The sequence below is a fragment of the Rissa tridactyla genome, chromosome 14 (assembly GCF_028500815.1).
Source record: "Rissa tridactyla isolate bRisTri1 chromosome 14, bRisTri1.patW.cur.20221130, whole genome shotgun sequence".
Classification (NCBI taxonomy): domain Eukaryota; kingdom Metazoa; phylum Chordata; class Aves; order Charadriiformes; family Laridae; genus Rissa; species Rissa tridactyla.
This window is the reverse complement of record NC_071479.1, coordinates 13484497-13508467: the sequence shown is the minus strand read 5'-3', so window position 1 is coordinate 13508467 and position 23971 is coordinate 13484497. Positions and strand designations below refer to the sequence as shown.

The following is a 23971-nucleotide window of genomic DNA, read 5'->3' as shown; positions in this document are numbered from 1 at the left end:
CTGGTTTCTGCAAGGGCGTCTGCAGCGGTATCTGTGTCTGCCACGGCCTCTACAACGGCATCTGCACCTGCAACGGAATGGGCGGTGGTATCTCTGATGGTATCAGTACGGGTGTCCCTGCCTGTATTGGTGCCGGCGTCTGTGAAGGTCTCTGTACGGTGCCTGTGTGCCCAATTGTACCTGTGTCTGCGTCTGTGCTGGCATCTGTCTGTGTCCTAAGTCTGTGCGTGGCGGGAGTTCTGCTGTCCAACAGGAGTCCAACGCCCTGTCCGTGTTGGCCTTCATGCGCGCTGCCAGGCGGGAGAACCTCCGTCCGCTGGAAGTGCCCTCCAGGCTGAAGAGGCGCTCCAGTAAGGAAAGGCAGCAGCTCTGCTGCAGCAGCCAGGCCAGCCTCTTCATCCTGCTGCACGAGAGAAACTGCTGGGCCCAGAGGCTCTCGCTGTACAGCGCTAAATCAGCCAGGGCTGGGGGAAAGCAGGGCGGCGGACAAGCCAGTCGCACCTCCTGGGAGGAAAGGGAGCTGATGGAGAGGAAGGGGGCAAACAAAGCAGTGCCGCCAGGGGAAGCTGACCGCTCGAGAGGGCGCGTTGGCGCTACAGCGCCCGGGGGCCCAAGCAAAGCTGGGAACCGGCAAGAAAAGGGTTATCGCCCTCTGAGCTTCCTCGCTCTCACACCTCACCCCCACCCACTGCTCCTTCCCAGTCTCCTGAGCCCTGCCCCTCGTCAGCCTCTACTCCCTGTTTGCAGCTCTCTGTCCCCAGCCACCACCAAGGCCCTGCCGCTGTCGACGCGTGCCGGCAGGCACAGCCCCGGCTGTGAGCTGCTTTTTACCCAGGGGGGAAGGAGCGTGCAGGGGGGAGGGAGTGTGGGGCTCTGTCGTTCCCCATTCCACCCGCATATCGCTCCTTAACCCCTCGGTCCTGTAAGGGCCGTGCGTCAGGTCACGTGTGGCCTCAAGCCCAGGCAGGTCTGGGACCAGGTAGGAAATGGCTCTTCCTCCCCTAGGTTCTCAGTTCTGCTCCTTACCGGCCCTTCTGCAGAAGGCAGGCTGCTCTTCTCACGTAAGCGACACAAGGCAACTTTTCCACCTGAGCCTTGACAAAGGCGCCAAGGAAGGTCTCGGGGAAGTTCCTTCTGAGCAAGCTCAAAGCCTGCCTCATCATTTTCTCTGCCAGCTGAAGGCGTTGCATACACCAGCAAACCTGCAGAGGAAAAGGGAAACACCCTGATCTGCTCGAGTCGGCCAAGAGACTGCCGGAGTCTGCCGGTGGCTGGTGATGCCAGGGATAGCCCCTGCAGCCGGGGAAAGCATCCAGCTCCATCCCCCAGGACACCCCTCCAGACCTCCCCATCTCTTTACCTCCCCTTTGAGGCTGAAGAAGGTGGCCTCTTCAAAGCAGGCTATCGCAGTGGCTTTCATCTTCCTCAGGACCTCCGCTTCGTTCAGCTTCATGAGGGCCTTTGCGCAAGCACAGAGAGAGCAGGCGAGCGTGATGCAGAGCCCATGGCCGGCCTCGTCCTCCCCTGTTGCCTCTGGCATCTGTCTTAAGAGGGCCCGTTTCTCCCCCTGCTGATGCCCGCCCCAACACAGTCACGCCGGCTCAGAGCACAGGCACCAGTGCTCCTTCAGATCCCCTCCCTGCTAATTCCCCTCCTGCTATGGGCACGGTGGCCTGTGTCTCCGTCCACAGAAGAGGCAAGCCGGAGGAAGAAGTCAGGCTCTGACCCCAGCATGTCCCTTCCAAGGCCCCGTCAAGGCACGCCCTATTGCAGCGGTGAAGTTGTCCTGCCCAGAGCCAGCTGACTGAGAGGACTCCGTGCACGGTGGGCACTGGCGAGCGAGGCAACTCACCATGTAGCTGTTGGAGACGTGCAGGTAGGCAGCAGCACACTCCAGAAGGTAGTAAAAGGCTCGGTCGGCATCGCCCATTGCCACGTAGTGGCGAGCCAAAGGCACAAGCACCGATTCCACGATGGCTCGGCATTCACACCAGTGTGTGCCGTTGTGCTGCCTGTCGGTCTCGTCGGGCAGCTCAGTTGTCTCTTCGCCCTCTGGCAGAAGCCGCTCCGCCACACTAGTCAGAGCACCGTTCCCAGGGGAAGAAGAGAGCAAAGAATGCACAGGCATCACCTACACTGGTCTTTTGCCCCACAGAGAGGCCATCAAAAGCCCTTTGTTCAAAAGAGAGCGCGAGCCCACGGGCAGGCATGACTCCTACAGCTGCTTTGTAGCCAGGGAGAAGACGACAAGCTGGGCTTTCTGTCACCTCCCCCAGGCAAACCACCCGGCTCCCTGTGGTGGCTTTTCGCCTGCAGATCTTGTAGCGCTCCTCTCGAGGAACTGGAAAGCAAGGCCTGCTCCAGGGTAGTGTGACCATCACTAGGAGCCCACGGGCTTCCTCCAGCACTGTCTCACCTCCGTGGCCATCTCTTCCCCGCTCCCACCTCACAGAAAGCCTCTTCCTTAAGCTAGAGTCACAACCGGCAGGCAAATGCCAGCGCTTCCTTGGTCTCCTCTGGAGACCCCTGAGGCCCCTGCCTTTACAGAGAATCAAACCCTTGTCTGCTCACCCAGTTTCCTCCTCCATGAAAGCCTGCTGCTCTGCGGCATCTGCAAAGAAAACAGGGGGTTAGACACCTCCTCGCCTGCCCCAGGGGAAGAGCTGCTCTCGCTCTCCCACTGGGCTTCAAGGACCCTTGCGAGGGTGCCGACACGCTGAGCAAAGTCTGCGGTGGTTGTCCTCAGCTCCTGGGCTCGTCCCCGGCAGACCTCCTCCCAGCCGATCCCCAGCATACACCCCTGGGCTCCTGGAGGGCCCGGGCTGTGGAGCACGGTGCACAGCGTACCCCCAGTGGCGTGGGTCCTATCCTGCTTCAGCTCTTCTCCAGCCAGCACCAAGGCCTCCCAGCTGCATGAGTCGCCTCCGTCGGCAGGGTCCCGACAGCTGCCTCCGTCCTGGCTGCTGGTGACGGCGAAGTGGTGGAAGGCGACAAACTCCCCTTGGCCGCAGCTCCTGCATTTGTGCGCGTGCTGCTCCAGGAAGGCGGCACACTTGCCGCGCAAGGCGACTCGCTGCCTCCCGGGACACAGCTCGTACGCAGCCTTCTGCAGCAGCGGGACGCAGAAGGCCAAGACGCCAGGCTGCTGCTCCTCGGTCCTCGTGCTGGGAGAGGGCCTCTGCACACCTGCAAGGCAAAGGGCCTTGGCATCAGCCCCAGCTCAGGGCCGTCGCAGCCGGGGCACGAGAGTCATGCCTTGGCGTGCACCCTTGCCAGCCAACCAGCACTGCTGCACACCGAGCCTTGCAGCACGGGGCAAAAGGGCCCAGCTTGCCTTGCTGACGCTAGCCCAGCCCCACGGACACAGCGCTCAGCTGCGCTCCAGGCAGGAGCTGGGCATGTCACCACCAGCCCAAGCAAGCCCCGTCCAGCACTTTCTCCCTGCTCTTGGCAAGGCAGTCCCCAGCCTCCTGAGCTTCCTCCTGCGCCACAGGGGAGTCAAAGCTGAATAAAAGCCCGTCAAGGGCCCCGGGGCAACCTGGAGAGCATCTTTGATCAGGTGGCTGGGAGAGGATGTCAGGGACTCCACACGCCCTCCCGTGCCTGCGCTACGAGCAGCACTCGGGATGGCACTTGGTGGGAACCTCCCTCCAGCGCAAAGCTAGCGGGCTTTGAGACTGACCCGTAAGGTCTTTGAACAACCCATCGCAAAGAGCCGTGCCTGCCTGAGCCCCAGCCACCCCTCACGGCAGGGGAAGCGCACCATGCCCTGGGGAGCCCTGCCGGGACACAGCTGGGAGCTCCCTTGTCCACCTGCCCGCTACCACTTACTGCTCTCCACCTGCGAAGAGGTGGCTGGCCCCTCGGTAGGATCTTGCACATCTTCTGGCACCTCTGTGTTTTTCAGCCACCTCAGGATGTTGTCGCTCACCAGCTCGTCCAAGGAGGAATTCATATGGGTCCTGAGGCCAGTGGGAAGGATGTGCAACAGGAGCTGGGTGGTAAACACCGGCCCGATGATGGCTGCAAACTTCACAACCATCCGCGTCAGCGGCTGCATCCGATCCAGCTGAGTCAGCGCAATCTCTGTCAAGAAGAAACAACACGTCTCTCTTGCCTCTTCCCCATGCTGAGGCTGGAGAGGCTGGAAAGTTTCAACCCATGAGATGGGGTAGACTTTGGCCTCCTCTGCTTGCGGCTGCACCTACTGGGCAATCGCAACCCAGGGTAGGCATCTTCAAACTGGCTCCGCTCCTGATGGAATCGCAGGCCATGAGGCCTGGGGAAAAGCCAGATGCTCAAACAAATGCTCCCCCACCGAGGGCAGGGAGGGCAGGACCCAGCAGGTATGCGCATCCCATGATGTGCCCTACCAGATCTGGAGTAGGCTTTTGCCCAACAGCGCACACAGAGAACTTTCCCCACATCACAGGTGGACACAGAGCTCCCCACAAGGCTTGCCTTAACTTGGCCAGACAATACTATTCCTTTCTCTTGGTTTTCTTTTTTTTTTTTTTTTTTTTTTTTTGACAAAGCCACTTCACAGCAGGAATACTTTAGCATGATGTTTCTTCACAATTCATAACAAATGTCTATGGCCAGAGAGGTTTGGTTTGGATTAAGTGCCTTGAGACCAGCATTAGCTGGGGAACTTAAAAAGAGAACAGCAACACAGATGCTGCGTCAAAGTTGGGACAGAGGCAAGTCAAAGCCTTTTCCCAGCAAAGTATTTGTTTTGGTGAGAAAAGGGAGCCATTTCAGTGTTGCACGGATAACCTTTTCTCTCCTACCTGCTGACGGAGAGCAGCCAGCAGGCTCACAGGAGGGGAAAGCGGCTGCCTGCAGCCCCAGGCCTGTTTCTGGTGGGACCGGAGCCGCCTTCCCAGCAGAGCCCCCACGCTGAGAGGGTGACTCTGCAGCACACGGATGCCCGGCCTCCCTCCAGCCCCTGCCCCGGGAAGGAGCCCCAGCACAGCCGACAGCCGGCAGAGCGGCGCTCGGCTCCTTACCTTTCAAGGGGATGGGCAGCGCGGTGTTCTCCAGGGTCACGCCTGGCCTGAGGAGGCAGACCCTCCCGTCATTCCCCGCCTCGGAGCTCCAGGTTGCTGCGAGGGATGAAGCCTCGGCTGCAGATGCTGGGCGGAGCAAGAGAGCACCGATAAGGCAGTTCGCAAAGCGACTCGCAGCTCGCGAGCGCTTCACGATTCACTTGGGATGGGACAAGTCGCCCCCGACATGGTCCAGTGCCTGCCCTGAATGTGGTGGTCATGAAGCAGAGCAAAACAGTTCCCACCAGTTCCCAGCCAGGGAAACTGCTGGTGCTAATGCAAGACGTGGCCTCAGTCCTGGCTCTTCCCAAGGCCGCGGCACTCTGGCTGGCATTGCTCTCTCGGATGGCATTACCACCGTTTTCTTCCGTTACCGGCACTCTTGTGGGGATTTACGGTTTGGCATTCAAGTTTCCTGGGCTCGTCCCTCACCTCAAGCTGGCGTTTGTTCTCAAGTGAGCTAGCCTTTGGCCAAGTTAAACTGCATGCCCATTGGAATGCCTAAGAAACACCACAAGCACATGTGCTTCGGAAGGATTTCCCCTGTGTTTTAGCCCCACAACCCCCGCCCCAAGAACGTAGGTCCCTCCGAGCCACCAGAACTCACTGCCCCTGCTTTGCCTGTCCCAACAGCAAGGCGCACAGGAGCCCGCACCTCCGCCAGACCAAGATCTGACTCTGCCCAGAGCCACGGGGGAACAACGGGGCAAGACTCTGCTGTGGAGAACACGCCACAGCAACTCGCTAGTCGCAGCCAAGGTGCTTACTGATCAGGCTCTCCCAGTTGTCCTTTGCTTTTCCAGACTGCCTCCGGGTGCAGAACTGGAGCATGTCGTTGGCACGAAGGCAGCGCAGCAGCTCCTCGCAGTAATATGGGATCCCTGAGCTGGTTCGGATCAGGAACCTGCACAGGAGCAGACCCGTCGGGGACCAGCACAAGGAAAGTAAGGTGAAACACAGTTCAGGTGGGCGGCCAGTCACTCAGGCATACCAGGGTAGCCAGCATCTTCATCACAGCTACACCTCACTTTGGAAAGGGATCGTCCTCCCACTGCCTTGGGATTTTGTGCCCCCTGAACCCTCCAGCCTTTGCCGAAGTCCACGGGAAAAGAATTGCGGACAATGCCCAAAGCGCAGAGCAGCGAGCCCTGCCTTTCTTCTCCTCAGGAGCCTGGAGAGGATGGACCTCTGCCCCGGGGAATCTCCCCCACAGCCCAGCCACCCAGACCAAGGCCTTTTCTGTTCACACCCAGACACAGCTGGGCTCAGGACTCTTCCTCCCTTCCTCCCTGTGCGGCAGCCAAGGCTGACACCTCCCAGGCTGGGTGTCTCGGGAGTTGCCCGCTCTCAGCGCACACCCACCAGGGTGAGGCATAACAAGCCGCCCACGCCTGGCACTCGCTAGAGTCCGGGATGCTTCTAGCGGCCCTGCGCTCCCTTGCCTGGGGGGCTGATTCCCTACCACGGTCAGCAGAGGTTCAGGCCCTCAGGAAGAGCTCCCCTGCCTCCAACTTACCTCACCAGATCCCTGGGGATGCTGACCACTCCGAGCTCCTTGCAGACTTTCTGCATCACAACTGAAGCTTTCAGCTTGTCCAGATGAAGATAAGTGATTTTCTGGGACGTGGCGTTGTCTGCTGCGGCTTTGCGAAAGCTCTCTGTTATCTCGTAGCCTGGGGCTAAGCTCATGACCATGAAGAGGGAGACCTTTTGGAGCACGGGTGACATGATGAACCAGGAGTCAGGGTCGATGAAATGGGCATTGTCGATGACAAATATGCCAAAATCTCCTGTAAGGGTCTGAAAAAAAGCAGGTTGCTCTGAGGGGAATCCAGTGGATTCTCAGCTGTCTTGCAGGGGACGAGATTTAGCCTCCGTCTCTTGAGAGGATGCTCTGAAGTCTCTCCCCAGCCACTTTCCCGCTCGGAAGCTTACTGACTCTTTGAGACTGGAGGGTCATACCTAACATCACTTGCCCTGCAGAAGGAGGGAGCTCGGGCAAGGGAACCCAGAAGACATTGTTCCTCCTCCAGGGCACACTTTACGGGAGGAAAGTCCTCGGGTGTGTTTGTGGGGCTGCGGGGGGAAGTGGTGGGGTGAGGGCTTTCTCGGGCTCTGACGGGCCATGACCCAGGTGCGCAGTCATCCCGCCTGCTCACACCTCAGTGGTACAGAGCCCGCAGACGGCAGGGTTTTTCCTTCTCTGACCCAGGGGGAAGGAAGGAGAAATGCTCACCTTCTCCAGCACTTTCACCCGAGTCGAGTGCAATTCCAGTCTTCTTTGAGTTTCACCCATCTCGCGAACATTGTCCGAAATGGGGAACTGGCCAGAAAAGCAGAGTCAGGGAGAAACACGGCTCCGGGGCTCGGCACACCTACCCAGCACGCAAGACCGCAGAGCCCACCGTCTCTGACAGCCTCAGCACCTCACCTCTGCCCAGCACAGGGGCAGGGAGCCGCAGCGGGGATTCCACCCAGAGCCTAAAGCAAAGGCCCTCTGCTGAGGGTCTCTGCAGAGCTGGGGCTTGGGCTGAGCCGGTTCTCTGGCTGTGGGAATCGTGGGCTGGCTGGGGCAGACCCCTCGCACAGCGGTGACCTCGGCACGAGGTCAGGAACAGCCGCTCTCCAGTGCCACTTCCAGGGTGCCGAACAAGGCACCGGGCACTGCGGATGCGGCGCAGGACACCAGCCCCACAGACAGGGAGCCCCCCGGGCCCAGGCATGGCAAATGCACACTGTGACCCCCGCAATGCCCACCCCGGAGCTAAGGCACTCCCAGCAGCGTGCCCACTCAAGGTCAGACCCAGACAAGCTCAGGAGAAGGCCTTCTCAACGTCCACAGGGGCCTCTGGCTCTCACCTTGACACCGAAAATGTCATTGAGGAGGCAGTAGCTGCTCTCTTCGATTGTCCCTTGCAGCTTTGTCTTCAGCACGCGCTGCCTGTCGCCGCGCGATTCACAGTCCTGGAGGCCCAGGGCCCTGGCCATCAGCATGCGGATGGCAGAGAAGGGCTGCCTCATGTCGATCTCCAGCAGTTCCAGGGCAACCACCCTGCGGTGCAAAAGCAAAAGGCACTGAGATTCCCCACAGCCCCAGCCTTCTAAGACAAGAGGGGCGGAGGTGCCCTTTGGGGGGAGCTCTTCAGCCCCCCATCTCCAAGCGCTTCCCACAGAAGGCCAAGCCTTTCCCTCCTCGTACGAGAAAGGGCACAGAGGGGCAGTTGCTGCCAAGCCAGCGGGAGAGCCGGGTCCAGAGCCTGTGTCTCTGCAGCGCCGGCCTAGGTCTCCCTACGTGCCCCCTGCAGAGGAACTCACGGGGCTGAGAGGCAAGAACGGAGCAAGTGGTGGGTTTGCCTTTGGGCTCCAGACCTTATCGGTCTGCCTGCCAGAGCACAGGCCCCCGTGCTCCTCCTGGGAAACACGCCGAGGGCGAGCAGGGCTTCTGAGACAGGCAGCCCTGCTGTCTCTGGGGTCTGGAGTGGGATGAAAAGCACTGAGCTTGGGCTCTTTCCTTCTATCTGCGCCTGACCCAGGGGTGAAGGAGGAAAGGCCGTGGCTCCAGAAGCCACCTCCAACTCCCCAAAGAGGCAGAGGCGGGAGCGGAGCACGCAGGTGCTCCCAGGCAGTGTCTCCAGGAGGCTCTGTCGGGAGGCTGCAGTCCAAGGGCCAGGTACCCTGGCAGAGGGGCTGGAGCGTTTCGCGGCTGTCAGGGGATGGGCAGGGGCAGCGTCGCAAAGCTACAGGTGGAAAACCTGTACCTGTGGCCAGCATCCTGGCCTAGAGAGGCCAGTTCAGCAAGTAAGTGGCTCTTTCCACAGCCCATCGTGCCCTCAACCGCCAGGATGTTCCTTTGGCCTGAATCCCTATAGGCGTTCAAGCAGCTGACAAAGAGGTCAGTCTCCTGCTTCCGACCTGCGAAGACAAACCAGAGAACGAGCTGCTGGGGGCGTGCTGAAAAGCAAAGAGCCGTCCCTTTTGCGGGCACCCTCCACCGCAGCTTCCCTCCCCGCTACCACATCGGCCAGCCTGCCGGCACCCAGGCCTCCTTCCCACCTGCTCGTCCACGCTTGGGCACCTCTGCCTTCCTCAGAGCAGTCACGGGGCCACCTGCTTGCCTGCCCCACAGCGCAGCCCCCTCGCCCTCTCCCCTATCCCACAGGCACGGAGATTCTGCCGGCCCCATGCGACTCCCCGCAGCGATCCAGCACGAGACTGTAAGGGATGACTGCAGCCGGTTCAGGCAGCTGCGTCCCAAACAGACTCAAAGCATCTCCTCGCTGTGCCGTGAGCTGCACAGCACCTCCCAGTAGCTAAGGCAGCGTCGCCAGTCCCGTTCTGGTTTGGTCCGGGCTAGAGTTAATTTTATTCAGCAATAGCCTGTACAGGTCTATGTTTTGTATTTGTGACCAAACATCGCTGTTGATAACACAACCAGGTTTTAGTTATGGCTGAAGAGCGCCTGCGCAGCGTCGAGGCCTTTTCCATTGCTCACGCTGCCCCGCTGGCGAACAGTCTGGGGGTGCACAAGAAGCTGGGAGGCGGCACAGCCGCCACAGCCGCCACAGCTGACCCCAACTGCCCAAAGGCCTATTCCAGACCATACAACGCCGTGCTCAGCAAGAAAATCCGGCGGAAAGGAGGAAGGGGGGACATTCGGAGTGATGGCATTTGTCTTCCCAAGTCACCGTCACACGTGATGAAACCTTGCTTTCCTCGAAATGGCAAGACGCCTGCCCGCCCATGGGAAGCGGTGAACGAATGCCTGATTTTGCTTTGGGCGTGTGTGCAGCTTTTGCTTTCCTTATTAAGCTGTCTGTATCTCAGCGCACCAGTGCTCTCACTTTAACCCTTCCGATTCTCTTCCCCATCCCACTGTGGGGAGCGAGTGGCTCTGTGGGGCTGAGCTGCCAAGCGGGGTTAACCCACAACAGGGCCCAAAACATTCGGCAAGACCCCGAGTGAATACAGGCATCCCCTGCCTCCTGACATTTCCGTGTCTTCGCCCAGATGCTGCCAAGAAAGCAGCTCTGAGGAGTAGAAGGAGGAGAACCCACCGTCAAAACTCTCCATCGATTTGGCAGAAGGAAATCTCTTTCCTGACCCCAAAGACAGGGATCAGTTTAGCCCCCAGGCTGTGAGCAGCTCCACAGTTGAAAGCAACCTTCCTACCAGCTCTGGAAGACAGCAGGGAGCAGCAGGCGCCCCACCTCGTTTTCCACCCAAAGATATCAAGCAAGCAGAGACCAAGACAGGCGGCGCTTTCTTAGGGCTGCTGCAGGCAACACCATCCCTGGTAAAAGCCTCTCCCTTCCCAGCAAGGCACTAAAAGTTACCAAGGGGAAGAACCTGGGCTTCAGAAGAGCAAGGCGTTCTCCACCTACCCAGCAAGGGGACGTACTCCGACCTCTTCTTGGTAAGACCCACGCCAAAGATGCTAGAAGCAGGGGAAAAGACAACACAAGTCAATGAGATGGTGAGAAGCCAGGGGACCTAGAGAAGCAGCCTGGCGTGGTAGGGAAGGAGGTGCTCCTCGGGTACCGGCTTTTCTCTGGAGCAGGCTGTTATCCCCTGCACGCTTTCCCAGCCAAAGTTCAAGCTGACACGCTACGACAGCTTCAAGCGTAAAGAAGCCCAGCGGCCACGGTGGGACAGGAGAACATATCAAGAGTCCATCCCCAGAGGCCAAACCCAGAGAAACAGGAGAAGACACGTGAAAGAAGCCAGGGCGTGCTGTTGGCTGGGAGACAGCTTTACCACTTTGGCCAAGAACACCAAGCGTCTTTGAAAGGGGGACTTGTGTCCCTGAAGGGCTTGGGACGCCAAGCACCTGGCACCTTTGGCTCAAGTCTTCCCGCAGTCTCAAAGAGACGGCAGTGGTAACCTTCAAACCGTCCTCTAAAGGGAAGGTGAAATCCTGGCCCAGAAGAGCTGAGATTTCTGCAGGAAGACCTGAGGAAGAGTGTCCCGATGGTCCACGTTTCCCCATGGGGACTAGACTGGCCCAAAGCTTCCTGCTCGGAGCAGCTGGGACAGAAAACTCCTTGGGTCAGCATTCCCAGGGCACGTGGTGGAGCAAGCACAGCACGGAAAGCACAGCCCAAAGCCCTTTAGACCCAGCCCACAAGGCCAGGTTGTGTCTACCAAGACAGACAAACCTTCCCCATCCCTGTGGTTTCACTCCTGCTCTCTCAGCAGCTGGAGACAGCAGGGGAGAGGGGCAAAAAGCCTGCCACGCCAGGGCTTCCGACCGTCTCGGAGGACACTCACCTCTCCTCGGTGACCCCCACGTATTGATAGACAGGGCCAGGCTGCCTGAGGCCTTTCATCTCTCTCTCAGGCAGCTCCTTGAAGTAGGAAGCGGGCAGCCGGGAGGCGGCGTAGGTCACTGCATCACAGGACACCAGCCCAGGGTAGTGCACCATCATCCGGGCAGCCAAGTTCACCTTCTGGCCAAGGACTGCCAGAGGGAGAGCACGCGTTAGAGAGAGCATGCGTCGGTGTGGCCCGTGCCACCAGCCCCGCGGCACCCTTCCAGGCCAATACCTGTGTATTCGTGTCTCAGCGGGTGGCCAGTGACTCCGCAGAACATCGTCCCTCTGGTAACTGCCACAGACATTGTCCTGGCACACAGAGAAACAGCAGGGCTTGAGCAGCGCCCCAGGCGCAGTCCTGCCCGCCTGGCTTCATCCCTTCCCACACCTCCCCTCGGTGCCAGCCTGGGCCACCGGCTGTGCTGCCCTGCCAGCGTGGGTCTCGGGGACGTGGAGAGCTCAGGGGTGCAACATCTGCAGGTTGCAAGGGACAAGGGGCAGGGGCAGAGCACGGGCAGGGCCACAGCCCTCTTGTGAGCAAAGAGAGAGGGAAGAAGGCGCCCGCCATGTCACCGCCTGGCGATGACAGCCACTTGGGATCAGGTGGCTGGGCCCCATCCCCGTTCATGGGGCAGTGGCCCAGAAGGGCCTGCCTCTGGCCGCAGCGGCCTCTGGCCCTCACGAGGGCTCTTTCCAGCACGGTGGCCAGCAGAGTGTGCTTGGAGGGACTCCGTCTGGCTGCCGTGGGCTGAGCCCAGGGGTTGCCTGCACCTCTCAGGGCACTGCCTCCTTCCTGCCAGGGACAAGGGAGAGCAAGCTAGAAGGCACATCTCTTTCTGGGAAGCCCCCTTGCGCCGTCCCAGGCAGCATGCACCCCGCCGACCCCCGCCACACACTCACTCTGTTTCCTTGAGCATGGTGGAGCACGAGTTGAAGATCTCCAGAGCACTCTGCAGGGCGTGAAGGCTCTCGCAGGGCAGCTTGTTTCCAGGGAGTCCCAGCACGCAGAGGAACGTGCAGCCCTGCCCAGGACAGATGTGGAACATGTTGCTACAGCGCCTAAGAGGGAGTCTCTCCCTCGCGCTCACTGCCCACCCTCTGGCGCTGGGGGAGGCCACCGTTCCCCCCCACTCACTTTATCACACAGGAGGACTTTGTTGATGTGGCCCTTGTGAGGAGAGAGGATTTCTAGCATCACCCTGCTGGCCTCCTTGAGGACGGTGCTGAGATGCTCCGAGCTGGTACCTGCAGCAAGCTGCAGCTGGACAAAGATGCAGGTGACTGGCCGTAGCTCAGAGAGGAGGTCCATGGGCAGTCCTGCATCGAGCTGGAAGACAAGAGCACGACGGCTTCACCAGCCTGCTCTCCCGGGCTCTTACTGCCCACACCAGTACCGAGGGAGAGCAGGCGTGCTGGCGATAGCGGGTAATAGCAGAGGAAGGGATAAATCCTCCTCTCAGTGCAAAAGGGCGGGCAGGCCGCCCAGCCTGCGGCAGGCAGACGCCGAGTCATAACACAAATGACAAAGGAGAGAAGGCTGCTCCGCTAACACGCCATCTGGGGACCGGTACGGACATGAGGGGAGACCCTCAGGGATGCTCCAGGGACTTCAGGGGAATCTCCCCTTTATCCCACCATCGTGTCCGCGGCACACCCAGAACCATAGCCACGGAAAAGACAGAGGGACAGGAGTCCTCCTCCTGCCACCCATGTCTCTCTGAGGACAACGCAGACAATGGTGCGGCACCGGTGCCCCTGGGCTCAGTTTCCCTGCGTTGTCATCGCAGGGCGCATTTTCTTTGACTGGTCTGTTCCCGTAAGAGCTCCATCTCTGCAAGGCACCACTTCTTCTGCCCTCCGAAAATACAGCCCCCAGCAGCGGTGGCCTTGCCGTACCTTCCCGAGAGCAGCGACTGGTATGTACTTCCTAAGCACATCCTCGGCGTTCAGGTCACTGGGCAAGAGAAGAGCAGGCCTCATGGCACCTGAGGAGAGAAAAGGCAGGTGGTCGCTGGGTGGACGGGACTACGAGCTGTTGCAAAGCAGGGCCTGGCCCTGGAACCGGGGGAGAAAGAGTCTTCTGCGCTTGCTCATGTTGCCACCTCCAGATGCTGAGGGCAGAGCTCTCCCCTGGAAGGAGGAGGCGGCAGCAGCCACCGCCCTGGGAGGCCCAACAGCCTGAGTGCTAACGGACAGAGGGAAGAGGGAGGAGGTGGTTCCTCTCTGGCCCCTGAAGCAGCAAAGCCCCACCTTTCGGGACAATCACAGAGCAAGGGGAAGTGGGCACTCACCTTCCCTTTTTGAGCGGTGTCTCACTGGGTCTTGTACGAGCTTGCGTAAGGCGTCTTGGCATTCGGACCAAGGCATCGGATCCATGCCCGTCACCTGAAGACACACAGAATGAAAGCACTGCCACTGGCCTCCCCAGGACTCCCAGGGGACAGAGCCTGCCCTCCACCGTCACTGCCCAGAGAAGGGGAGAAGTAGCCCACCTGGCTGGATGGGACAGCAGTGCTTCCTCAGAAGCACCGGAGCTGGACAGCCATTCTCCAAGCATGCCCATCTCCAAGCAACCACAGCTCCATGGCCCACAGAGGACATTGCTGCTGGGGCTCAAACCCTCCCAGCGCCTCCTGACCCCTCAAAGCAAGAAAGCCCAGCCCACGGTTACCCTTGAGATGGAAGGACAAGACCTTCCCCTGCCTGCCCGCTTTCCCACCTACAACTCTCTCCACATTCATCTCCTCAGCCTTCCGACACCTCCCTCCTTCATGGCCAGGCCCAGGCCCTCAGAATGGCTCTCGAGGCCGTCCCATCCACCTGCCTGCACAGCTCTTGTGCCTGCGAGATGCTTGGTCCTCAGCCGGTGCTGCTCACAGAGCTCCCAGCAGGTTGCCGAGAGGACAACTTCACCTGCACCCGCAACCTCTTCGGCGTCACGAACTTCAGCCAGGCACGGGCCAAAAATGCAGAAGTGTTGCCAGCTCTCATCTCCGAAAACCAGGAGGCTCATGGTCCCTGCAGAGACCCCTGGGGAGAAGGAGAAGCAGAACTGACACAGGAACATTTGGAACTCCACAGCCCCCAGCATCTCGGCTGCTCAGAAGCTCCTCTGAAGCCCAGCGGGGAGACGGGCATTACGGAGGGGTAGAGCATCCTCCCTCCTCCTGGGGGAGACGCTGACACGAGTCCCTAAAACAGGCGTCTAGAAATAGACGAACCGAGTTGACATTGAGAATGTGTTGAGTGCGCCAGGCGTCATCCCCAGCTGCCTGCCCCAGAAGCCCAGCAAACCAGAAGCACCCTGTGGCATGGCAGAGTGCCACACAGCTGCGTCTGGCACAGCGCCCGTACCTATCTTCAGTTGGATCTTCTGCCCCACATCTGTGTCACGCCTTCCGTACTTCTGGATCTGCCAGATACAGTGCAGCACCAGGCTGATGGTCCTGGCCACCTCCTGGGGTGGTGTTCTCCACAGCACCAGCACAGCACCTCCTGGGGAAAGGGAGGGAAGGTAAAGGCTCTGCCGAGACCTGACTCTCCCCGACCTACGGTCTGGTTCTGCAGAGACAGCAGAAACCAGCTGCCGTGCGGAGGAAGATGGGCTTGTGGGAGGCCATCGTCCTGGGGGACCATGTCCTGGGCACCGGGACACCTCTCCTATCCCGGGCCAGCCACAGCAGCAGACGGCTGGCAGCGGTGACACCCCCTGTCCCGAGCGCTCCTCTGCAGCTGCAGCACTGGAGAGAGGGCACTGCTGGAGGGGTGCGTGCGTGGCCAAAGAGCTGGCTCAAGGCGCTGCACAGAGCCTCTTGAGAAGGAGCGCAGAGCAAACGGCCGCCACAGGAGTTAAATGCTACAGCTCAGTGCCCGAGGTCATCGTCGTCCCAAGAACCTACCAGCAAACTTCAAGATGTCTCCTCCAAAAATCAGGAACTCTGTGGACAGAGGGAAGAAAAGGCAGAGTCATGTGGACACCTTCTTCCAGAAGCCACAGAGCAAGGCCCTCTGCCAGGCTGCCTCCACCCTCCACCATCACGGCCCGATGCCACACAGTCCTGCAGCACGGCTCCTACCCTCCAAAATGTCGCACAGGTACTCATTGAGCGTTTGCGCCAGCTCATCAGTGCCTCTGTCCACGCCGCTCCTCTGCACAAATTTCTCGGTCAACGCAGTGAAACCTGGAACAGGGACATCCAGAAATCAGGAAATGCCCATGTGGGCCAAAAGACCTGGCAGCTGTTTCCACGATGCCCGGCCCGAGAGCCTGTAGGGGACACCTTCCCGTGCCAGCTCCGCACTGGTGGCAGCCGTGATGGACCGCCCAAGGTCACCCATCCCGCTCTCTGGGGGCGTCCCAGCAGAAGACCTCAGCAGTGACAAGATGACCACTCTGTCTGAGGGGCTCCAAAGGGCCTGCTGTGTCCCCACACGGCTCATGTCCGTGGCTGCTCCTCCCTGCTCCCCCCACCTGAGATATCCGCAAAGAGCAGCACTCCGTGGACACTCTGAGTGGTGTCGTTGCTCCTGAGGGAGCTATCAGCAAGGAGCGAGGGGAGGAAAGCGACTGCTTTCTGCAGGTCCCCGTAGTGACGATTCCTCTCCCAGGCAGAAGCCATCGTCAGCGCCCTGTGGCACACGGGGTACCTCAGGAGAAGACGGCCGTGCCCAGCCGGGAGGAGGACGAGGACCTCACTGCACAGTGCAAGCTGCACACTGGGCCCGGGGCCTCTGTGCGGGGCGACTAGCCCTCCGCCTTCCCGGGGTGGTCACAGTCACCAGGCGGCGGCCTCCTCTGCAGGTCATCGCTTGCCCGGCAACTCACCTCACGCATCACAATCGGCTCGCAGTGACATCTTCCGTCTGTCACCGCCATTACCCGGTGTCCTGCTGTGAGCGACACAGCACTAACTTCTCTTGTAATGCTGGGGAAAACTGCACTTCTAGAACTCTCTTGTCTGAATTTGGGAAAATATGTACTTCATAGCCAGCTAGCCTATGGGGGATTAGCGGTCTCGGTGCTTTTAAGCAAGTCATTAAACTGTCATTATTCTTATAATATCTCTGGTATTTTCTCCCAGAGGTATTAAATATTCCTTTGTGGTCACACATTAGGGCAAAAATAGGCCTTGTACCGGTGGTTTTTTAGCAAGAAGAAGCGTCCTAAGAACAGGATTCCAACACGCAACTCAAAATATGACTTTCTGGGTTAAAATTGCCCACGCTAACAAGCTGCGCCTCGCTCTAACGGCTTTATACCTGCTTCTGTATGAGGCGAAAATTCTTCTTATGGATGTAAAAAGCCTCTTTAAACAACTGCTCCTCCACCGGTGTCCAAATATCTGAGCCTAGGAATTAACCAGCGACACGCAAATTATTAGAATCGGCATCCCGCGCCTCCAAAAGCCCCAGAAAGGGATTAAAACTTCTCCTTTCCCCACCCCAAAAGAATATTTTTAAGACTCAATTCAATCAGAGCAAAAGGAATGCCGGGATCTGTTCTCCTCGTTTACCTGTGTAATGATAATCAGCCAGGGGATGGGATTCGGGTCTCCGAGGCGGCCCACCATGCAGCCTCTCTGCCGCCTCCTGCGAGATTTCATAGGGAAAAAAGACTTAAATTCCTCTTCCGGAGGAGACAAAAGGGAAATTCTCACTCCTCGTGGCGACGCAGCAGATGCTGAGGGGTGTTAAAGCCCTTCTTCGAAGAAGAGGGAGCAAAGCAGACCCGCTCGGGGCTCACCGAGGGCAGACCTCGGCTTTTAGCTAACATCCCTTCATTTGGGCGTAATTCTATTCTCCATCCCAAACCCTTAGTGATGCACCAGGAGAGGGCTCTGGAAGCCCAAGAGACGTTAACGCAGCGACAGGCATCACCCAAGAACCTCCTGCACCTTCAGCAAAGAGATTCCGGCCCGCGCAATAGAAAACTCGGAGCGACGCCCAGCTCAAACCAGTAACAAAGTCCGTTCTTAATTAGAAATTGCCGCTTCTTACCAGCACGTCGCCTTGAGCCTCGTGCAGGCAATGCAGAGCGAGCTCCAGGTTGACCCGTCCCCCTGGCCTGGTGTTGGCAGAAGCCAAATGGAGCAGGTTTGTAACTACAAATGCAACGAAAACCAAGAAAAAGTCAAGTTTTCCTCAAGAAAAGGGGCGATAGGAGAGGGAGGGAAAACAGGACGAGCGCAGCAGAGACCGGAGATGAGGAAAAGGCAGAGAAAAAAGTCCGATATCCCAAATAGCTCTACTTTAAAAGCTCAGAGAGAAAACTCCCCTCTCCCGAGGGCGCCGCAGATGAGGTGGGACAGCTCCAAACGCCCGTTTTTCATGGAAGACGCTGCCGAGAGCGTCGCCCGTTATTCTTTAGTCACTCTCCCACCAAAACCCAGCCATCTCCTTCCCTCGAACATGAAGGCGGGCAAGAAAAGGAGGGAGAGAAGCCCAAAAAGGTGGAATTTTCAACCCATCATATCCCTGGGTGGGGTGAAAGTGGAAGAGAAGCGTTAGAAAAACCTTTCTCCTGCGTCTCCGGGTTGGTTTCGATGTCGCCCCAGGGTTTCCAGACCAGCGACGCTCCCTCTTCCTCCTCTTCCAAACGGGCTGGGTCCTGGAGGTCGGGAAGCTCCGCTTGGAATTGGTTGCCGATGTTGACGTGCCTGAAAGGGTGAGGAAGAGGAAGTGAGGAAGGCGAGTGGGGAACAGCTGCGGCAGGACAGGGGGAACAGCTGCGGCAGGATAGACGCATGCGTACGTGAGGTGCTGTAATAAATACGGCCCGTATTTCCCAGGAAAGCACTAATTGCTCTCCTCTAACAACTTCTCCAGCAGCATCACGTTACCGCCACTTGAAAGGCTCCATCTCACTTCATTAAACATCCCAAGACTTGAGCTCCTGAAATGATTTCTCAGCCTTTGGCACCGGATTAATTAGTTAATGGTTTTCAGAGCGCCCCGGACACGAGCGCTTTTGAAGTGCTGTTATTGGCGAATCTAGAGCTGTCGACGCTAATAAAAAATGCACTTATTCCTCGCGTTACTCTACACTTCTCACTTTAGTATTAATAAAAACACCTGTTTTTATAACGCTTCTCTTGGAGGCCTTTGGTCCTCAAACGACTAAATAGCCGCACAAAAACAAGCACAAAACTCCTCATCAGCTTTTCTGCACTGGCAGCAAATTTGCCTTTTCTGCGGCTTTGACGGGGAAGATCTGTAGCGACCCGGAACTCACAAACGTGTCTCGCCCCAGGCATGCGACTACCTGAGCAGTGAGCGGAATCAGCCATGCAGGGTTTTCTTGCCGTGCCGCAGAAGGTGACGCTGGGAAAAGAAGAGAGGAGAAATGAGCCTGTTTGTCACACCCAGCCAAGGGGGATGAGATGGGGGACCCCCACCTCACCTCTGCCCCTCAGGAGCGGGGCTGGGACAGATCCTCCGCGCAGAGAGAAGGGGCCTGGCGCGGATTTCATCTCCAGCCCTCTTCCTCAGCCCAAAGCCACACAACTCCCTCTCTTTCTCAGCCCCAAAACCAGCCACGCCAGCCCCTTTGCCAGCCCCAGCAGCACGAGTCCCACTCTCCGGGTCAGGCCACAAACCGGCTCCCCCTCTCTGCTTCCCCTCTCTGCTTCGCCCCCCTCTGCAGCCCCCCTGGGCGACGCTGAGGGACAGCAGACACCCCACAGCCCGGCACACCCAGGGCCCCACCGACACTTTGCGGGGAGCGCTGGCAAACTGCGGAGGGCCCGGCCCCGCGTCCCTCCGGGGCGGCACCAGCACGGCCCGAGCATCGCTTTCTTACCACCCTGACGGGCTCCATTTCTCCGCCATCGCCGGCACCGCACCCCAAACCCCCCAGGACCAAGGCACCCTGCGGGGAGCCGGGCCCAGACACCCCCCTCCCACCCGTCAATGCCCCCCCTCAGCCCTCACAGCCCCACTCAGGGCCCTACCGGCCCCTCCACCACCCCTCGGGGCCGCCCACTCACCTTCACATGCTCCAGCTGCCTCACCACGTGCTCGCAGCGGCCCCGCGGGCCCAGCCCAACCAACCACCCGCCGGGCCCTGCTTTCCGCCCCGACCGCCCCGCTCCCATTTCCAGCCGGCCGCCATTTTCCCCCGGCCCGGCCCGCCCACGACGGGCGCCCATTGGCCACCGCTGCCCCATCGCCCGCCCCCTCCTTCTTGGGTTGCACCGCTCCATTGGCCCGCTGCCACTGTCAATCTCCACATTCGACCAATGGGAGCACAGCACAGCAGTCCAACCTTTTCCTTCCCTTCCCTCCCCTTTGCTTTCTCATTTTACTTCCCTTTTTCCTTCCCCTTTTGTTTCCCCTTCCCCTTTTCCTTCCCTTCTCCTTCCTTTCCAATGAGTCAAATCATGATGAGCCTGAAATGCCATGGATTTTTCATCTCCAAAACCACTTGCAAGGACACGCAGCACAAGGGTTACAAGTGGGAACAGGATTTTACTCTCTTTTGCTCAAAGCGGTTGCAGAGCAGATGCTTACAAGCACCATCGCAAAACAAGAGCTCTCACTCCAGAACAGCTGACGAGAGGCGCAGTCAGATGGGAGAAAACAGCCTTTTATTGTGGACGGACATGAGGTGCGGGAGCCCAGGAATGGCAGGGGTTCGGCTCCTGAAAGGAAATGGGCATCTACAGCGAGAGTCGGAAAGCACTGATGAACCCACAGAGGCAGGACTTGGTTGCCCTTTCTTTGGGAAACAGAGTGGACAAGGAGTAGTTTGTAGCCCAGAAGAGAGAGCTCTTGCGGGCATTGCCGAGGGGAGGGCTCTGGCACCGTATCCCCCATGGAAATGCCCTTAGAGGCCCCTGCGTGTGCAGAGGTGCTCAGTGCCCCTGTGCCACGCAGCAGGGCTCCATGGGGAGCCCCTGGGGAGCTGCCGTGGAGTTCTTCCCAAACCCTGCGCAGCACCGTCCCTTGCCCTCCCTTGCCAGCCCCTTGGACTGCCTTAGAGCAGTTTCCCCAGCTGGGAAAGATGGGTAGCGGAGCCTGGGACACACCTGGGCTTCTCCCTCCTCTTTTTCCGTCCCCATCTTTTGCGCTCTTCCTTCTTTCCTCTTCTTGCCAGCGTTCCCTCTCCTCATCCCAGGCCTCTTCTCTCTTCCTTTTGGGTTTTCAGTTTCCTGGAGGGAGCCTGCAAAGCTTTCCATCCCCCAGTGGGTTTAGATAGGTAAAGGCAGGATCAACTGGATTCATCACGTCTTGATGGAAGCAAAGCTGACTCCTTTAACCGTCTTTCCCGGGAAAGGCTCTTTAGTTCTTGTGCGCATCCTGGGGCATCTTCCGTGGTCTCTGGGGCAGTTGGAGGCAAAGCGGCGGGTGCCTAAAGCAGAAATGTTGGCGTTAGCAGGTGGCAAGGGACGCCCTACCTAAATCCAACAGAGCAAAAATATCAGGAAGAGGCAGAGCAGCTCCTTGAACTCATCGGGAACCTCCTCCTAGATGAGACGCCTTGTCCCAGGGTTTGTGGACCTGCCCTACCTTTGCCATTTCCCGTCCTCTCACCGCATCTACCCCTGCTGCTTTCTGGAGGACGAGCAGAGAGGGTGGTGCGTCCAGGAAGGCTTTGGCCTGGTGCTCTACATCACCTTCCCCAGCAGGGCCACGTTGCTCTTCCAAAGGCAAATCTGGAAAGCAAAAACTCGTGTAGCCAAGTGACTTGTGGGAAGTGGACAACACCTAAAGCAAAACCCACCCAAAGCCCTCCACCAGCTTTCTGCTCTGGCTGTGAGAACCCTCAGTCCCTCCTCCTACCTCTGGATGTGTCCCTGGCTGCTGGCGACTCCTCAGCTGAGGGACTGGAAAGGCCAGACGTCTTGGCCCCAGTGGTTTTCTAAGAGGAACTCCACCAGCCCCTTCACCCGCACACGAGAGCCTTGCTTTCAGGGCAGGGGGCTGAAAAGTTGTGGAGCAGCCTTTCCCACTCCTCCCCCTTGCCTCCACGCAGAAGGCTGTGGCTGTGGGGCTGCTTTTGCAGGCAGCCAGCCCACCACCTTTTGCTCTTTTAAGCAAGTCCTGTGGTGACATGGTACCCCAGAGAGAATCGAGTCGGACAACGGGACTCATTTCCGAAACAGCCTCATAGACACCTGGGCCAAAGAGCATGGCATTGAGTGGGTATATCACATCCCCTGTCACGCACCAGCCGCCGGGAAGCTAGAACGATACAATGGATCGTTAAAAACTACACTGAGAGCAACGGGTGGTGGGACTTTAAAACATTGGGATACACATCTAGCAAAAGCTACCTGGCTAGTTAACACCAGGGGATCTACCAATGGGGCTGGCCCTGCCCAATCAAAACTTCCACGTACCGTAGAAGGGGATAAAGTCCCCGTAGTGCACATGAAGAATACGCTAGGGAAGACAGTCTGGGTTAGTCCTGCCTCGGGCAAAGGCAAACCCATCCGTGGGATTGCTTTTGCCCAAGGACCTGGGTGCACTTGGTGCGTGATGTGGCAGCATGGGGAAGTCCGACGTATACCTCATGGGGATCTGATTTTGGGTGAGAATAGCCAATGAATCAAATTGTGTGCTGTTAATTGCTAAGTAACACTCTCACTGTATGTGCTCATTACTATAATTGCTATCAGTTGTACTATGAGTAAGGCACAGGGGTGATGGGATAAGAACTGACCTCAGCAGCTGGCGCCCAGCAACTTCCTCAAGATCTACGTCTTCAGCCCACGGATTGTGTGCATGAGCCACACCGGGTGCACCAGTCACAACCTCCGAAAATACAGCATGCAACAGACCAGCGCCACCCAGCATCTCACCTGCCCTGAGAGACTGTTCTAACAGGTGGAGCCCAAAGCCATGGATTAAAAGAACTCAACGGACGCTTTGGAGGGATGGCCCATAAACTAAGGGCATTATATCCGCATGAATATACGTGTGTATATATATATATATGACAGGGGAAAGTGGTGGCAATTCATTGGAACCTGTAAGATCCGGGCATGGCATAGATGGTATGGAATAAGGGGTGGATAATGCCCTGGTTCCGGCGGGGATAGGGTTAATTTTTCCTGGCATTCCATGCCATGTGAGCCATGCCCACCCTGAGCTGCTGGCGGAGGGGGCAGGAAGTCACCGTTTGGAGCAGGCTGGGGCGTCCCGGGTCCGGTCGGTGAGCGGCGGGGAGCGGCGGTTCCGTAATCGTGTTTGTATATTCCTCTGTCCGTGTGATTGTTGTTGTTTGCTTGTTCCCTTTGCCGTTCTGTTAAACTGCCTTTGTCTCAACCCAAGAGTCCTGTATTGGGAAGGCCCGAGCGAGCGGCACATGGTTCTTTGTTGCCGTCTGAGGCCAAACCACAACATTCAGGTTTCATCACTACTGTGTTATCCTGAAGAACACTTCTAGAACACTGTTAGTATCATATAACGGTTAATATCACGCAGCTCGGAACTAAGTCTTCTCACCCAGGGTCGAATTTCCTTGGGGTACACATTGAGCTTCCCCATTCTCCAGCATCACCCACCAAGTACCTCCAGGTCCTTGAGCAAAAACAGTCCCACGAATGGGTTTGCCCTTGCCTGAGGCAGGAAAAACCCAAACAGTTTTCCCTAACCTATTCCTTTCACGCTGTTCTCCTGTCCCGTAGGGATAGAAGAGACTCTTTAGAGACCCAATTCAACAGTCCCATAAAAACAAAGAATGTTTCCACATTAATTGAGATATATATATACTTTTATATGTATATATATCTATACCTTGGTAGATCACAATTTCTCTTGGGAGTTATACCGTTCTCTTCTTTATACCTTATTATATTCTTACCATAGGTAAGAATGCCTTACCTATGATCCTAAGTAACAAACCAAAACCCGCTACTTATTGACTGCCCTCTGTGTTGTGCTCTGGTTCTGTAATGAAACGGTTGGTACTAACTACGAATTCCTGTGGAGGAGGAGAACGTAGTGTGCGGCAAACAAACCATCCAGCACTGTGCCGAGAATCAGAAAGCCCAAACCCGAGGGCTGAAGGATGAGTATGTGATGATACGTGCATAAATACGCGTGTTGTGTTCCTTGGGTTTTTTTTCTTCATTACTTCATTGGTAAGTAATGAAGTACTCTCCTCTACCTGTCCCCGAATGTCAACAGAGGAGACTGTATTTCTTTCTTGCTAATTGCCTTTGGCGTGAAGTCGGCAACCTTGTATTTGAGATTCTGTGTGGGATGTTCCGGGTCAGTCTCACCTCGAGGACAAAAAGCCCAATGTTTGTATCTAGGACCAAAAACAATGGAGAAGATACTCTCCTCGTCATGTCGCGTTTTTAAAAAATGAGTGTTTTTCCTTCAGAAGCCAAACAGGTGGGGATGGGTCAGCTGAGACCCATTTTTTGAAATGTCAAGTCCCCAAGCATGTGGTAGCTACAAATTGGAACCACAGAGAGCTTCTCATCATTGCTTTGAGCAATGCAGTAACTTTCACAGCTTCACAGGGAGACGCTCAAGAGTACTTGAAATACTGGAAATTTAATTTCACTTGGTGCAGTGGAGGCTCAGTAAAATGAAAAACAGGGTTTAAGCCAGCAAATCTACAAGCACAGGTCACTCGCCGAGGCAAACAGCTCCGGTGCT

At 57.7% G+C, this 23971-nt stretch overlaps 1 protein-coding gene and 1 long non-coding RNA gene across 2 annotated transcripts; both read right to left on the bottom strand.

Annotated features, from left to right (window-relative positions):
* Nucleotides 1-11323: 11323 nt before the first annotated feature.
* On the bottom strand, nucleotides 11324-15852 carry LOC128917640 (adenylate cyclase type 10-like; the record flags this gene model as incomplete). The annotated part of the gene is made up of 7 exons (XM_054220987.1): nucleotides 11324-11505; nucleotides 11592-11668; nucleotides 12260-12381; nucleotides 12495-12524; nucleotides 15266-15297; nucleotides 15436-15540; nucleotides 15831-15852. Coding segments are annotated over 7 exons (570 nt in total), but the record flags the coding sequence as incomplete, so codon positions are not given.
* Nucleotides 15853-17642: 1790 nt separating this feature from the next.
* Nucleotides 17643-19413, bottom strand: LOC128917562 (uncharacterized). Its single transcript, XR_008469298.1, has 3 exons — nucleotides 19345-19413; nucleotides 18591-18679; nucleotides 17643-18015 (listed from the first exon to the last, which is right to left on the bottom strand). It is a non-coding gene; the product is annotated as an uncharacterized LOC128917562 (long non-coding RNA).
* Between the last annotated feature and the right edge of the window lie 4558 nt (nucleotides 19414-23971).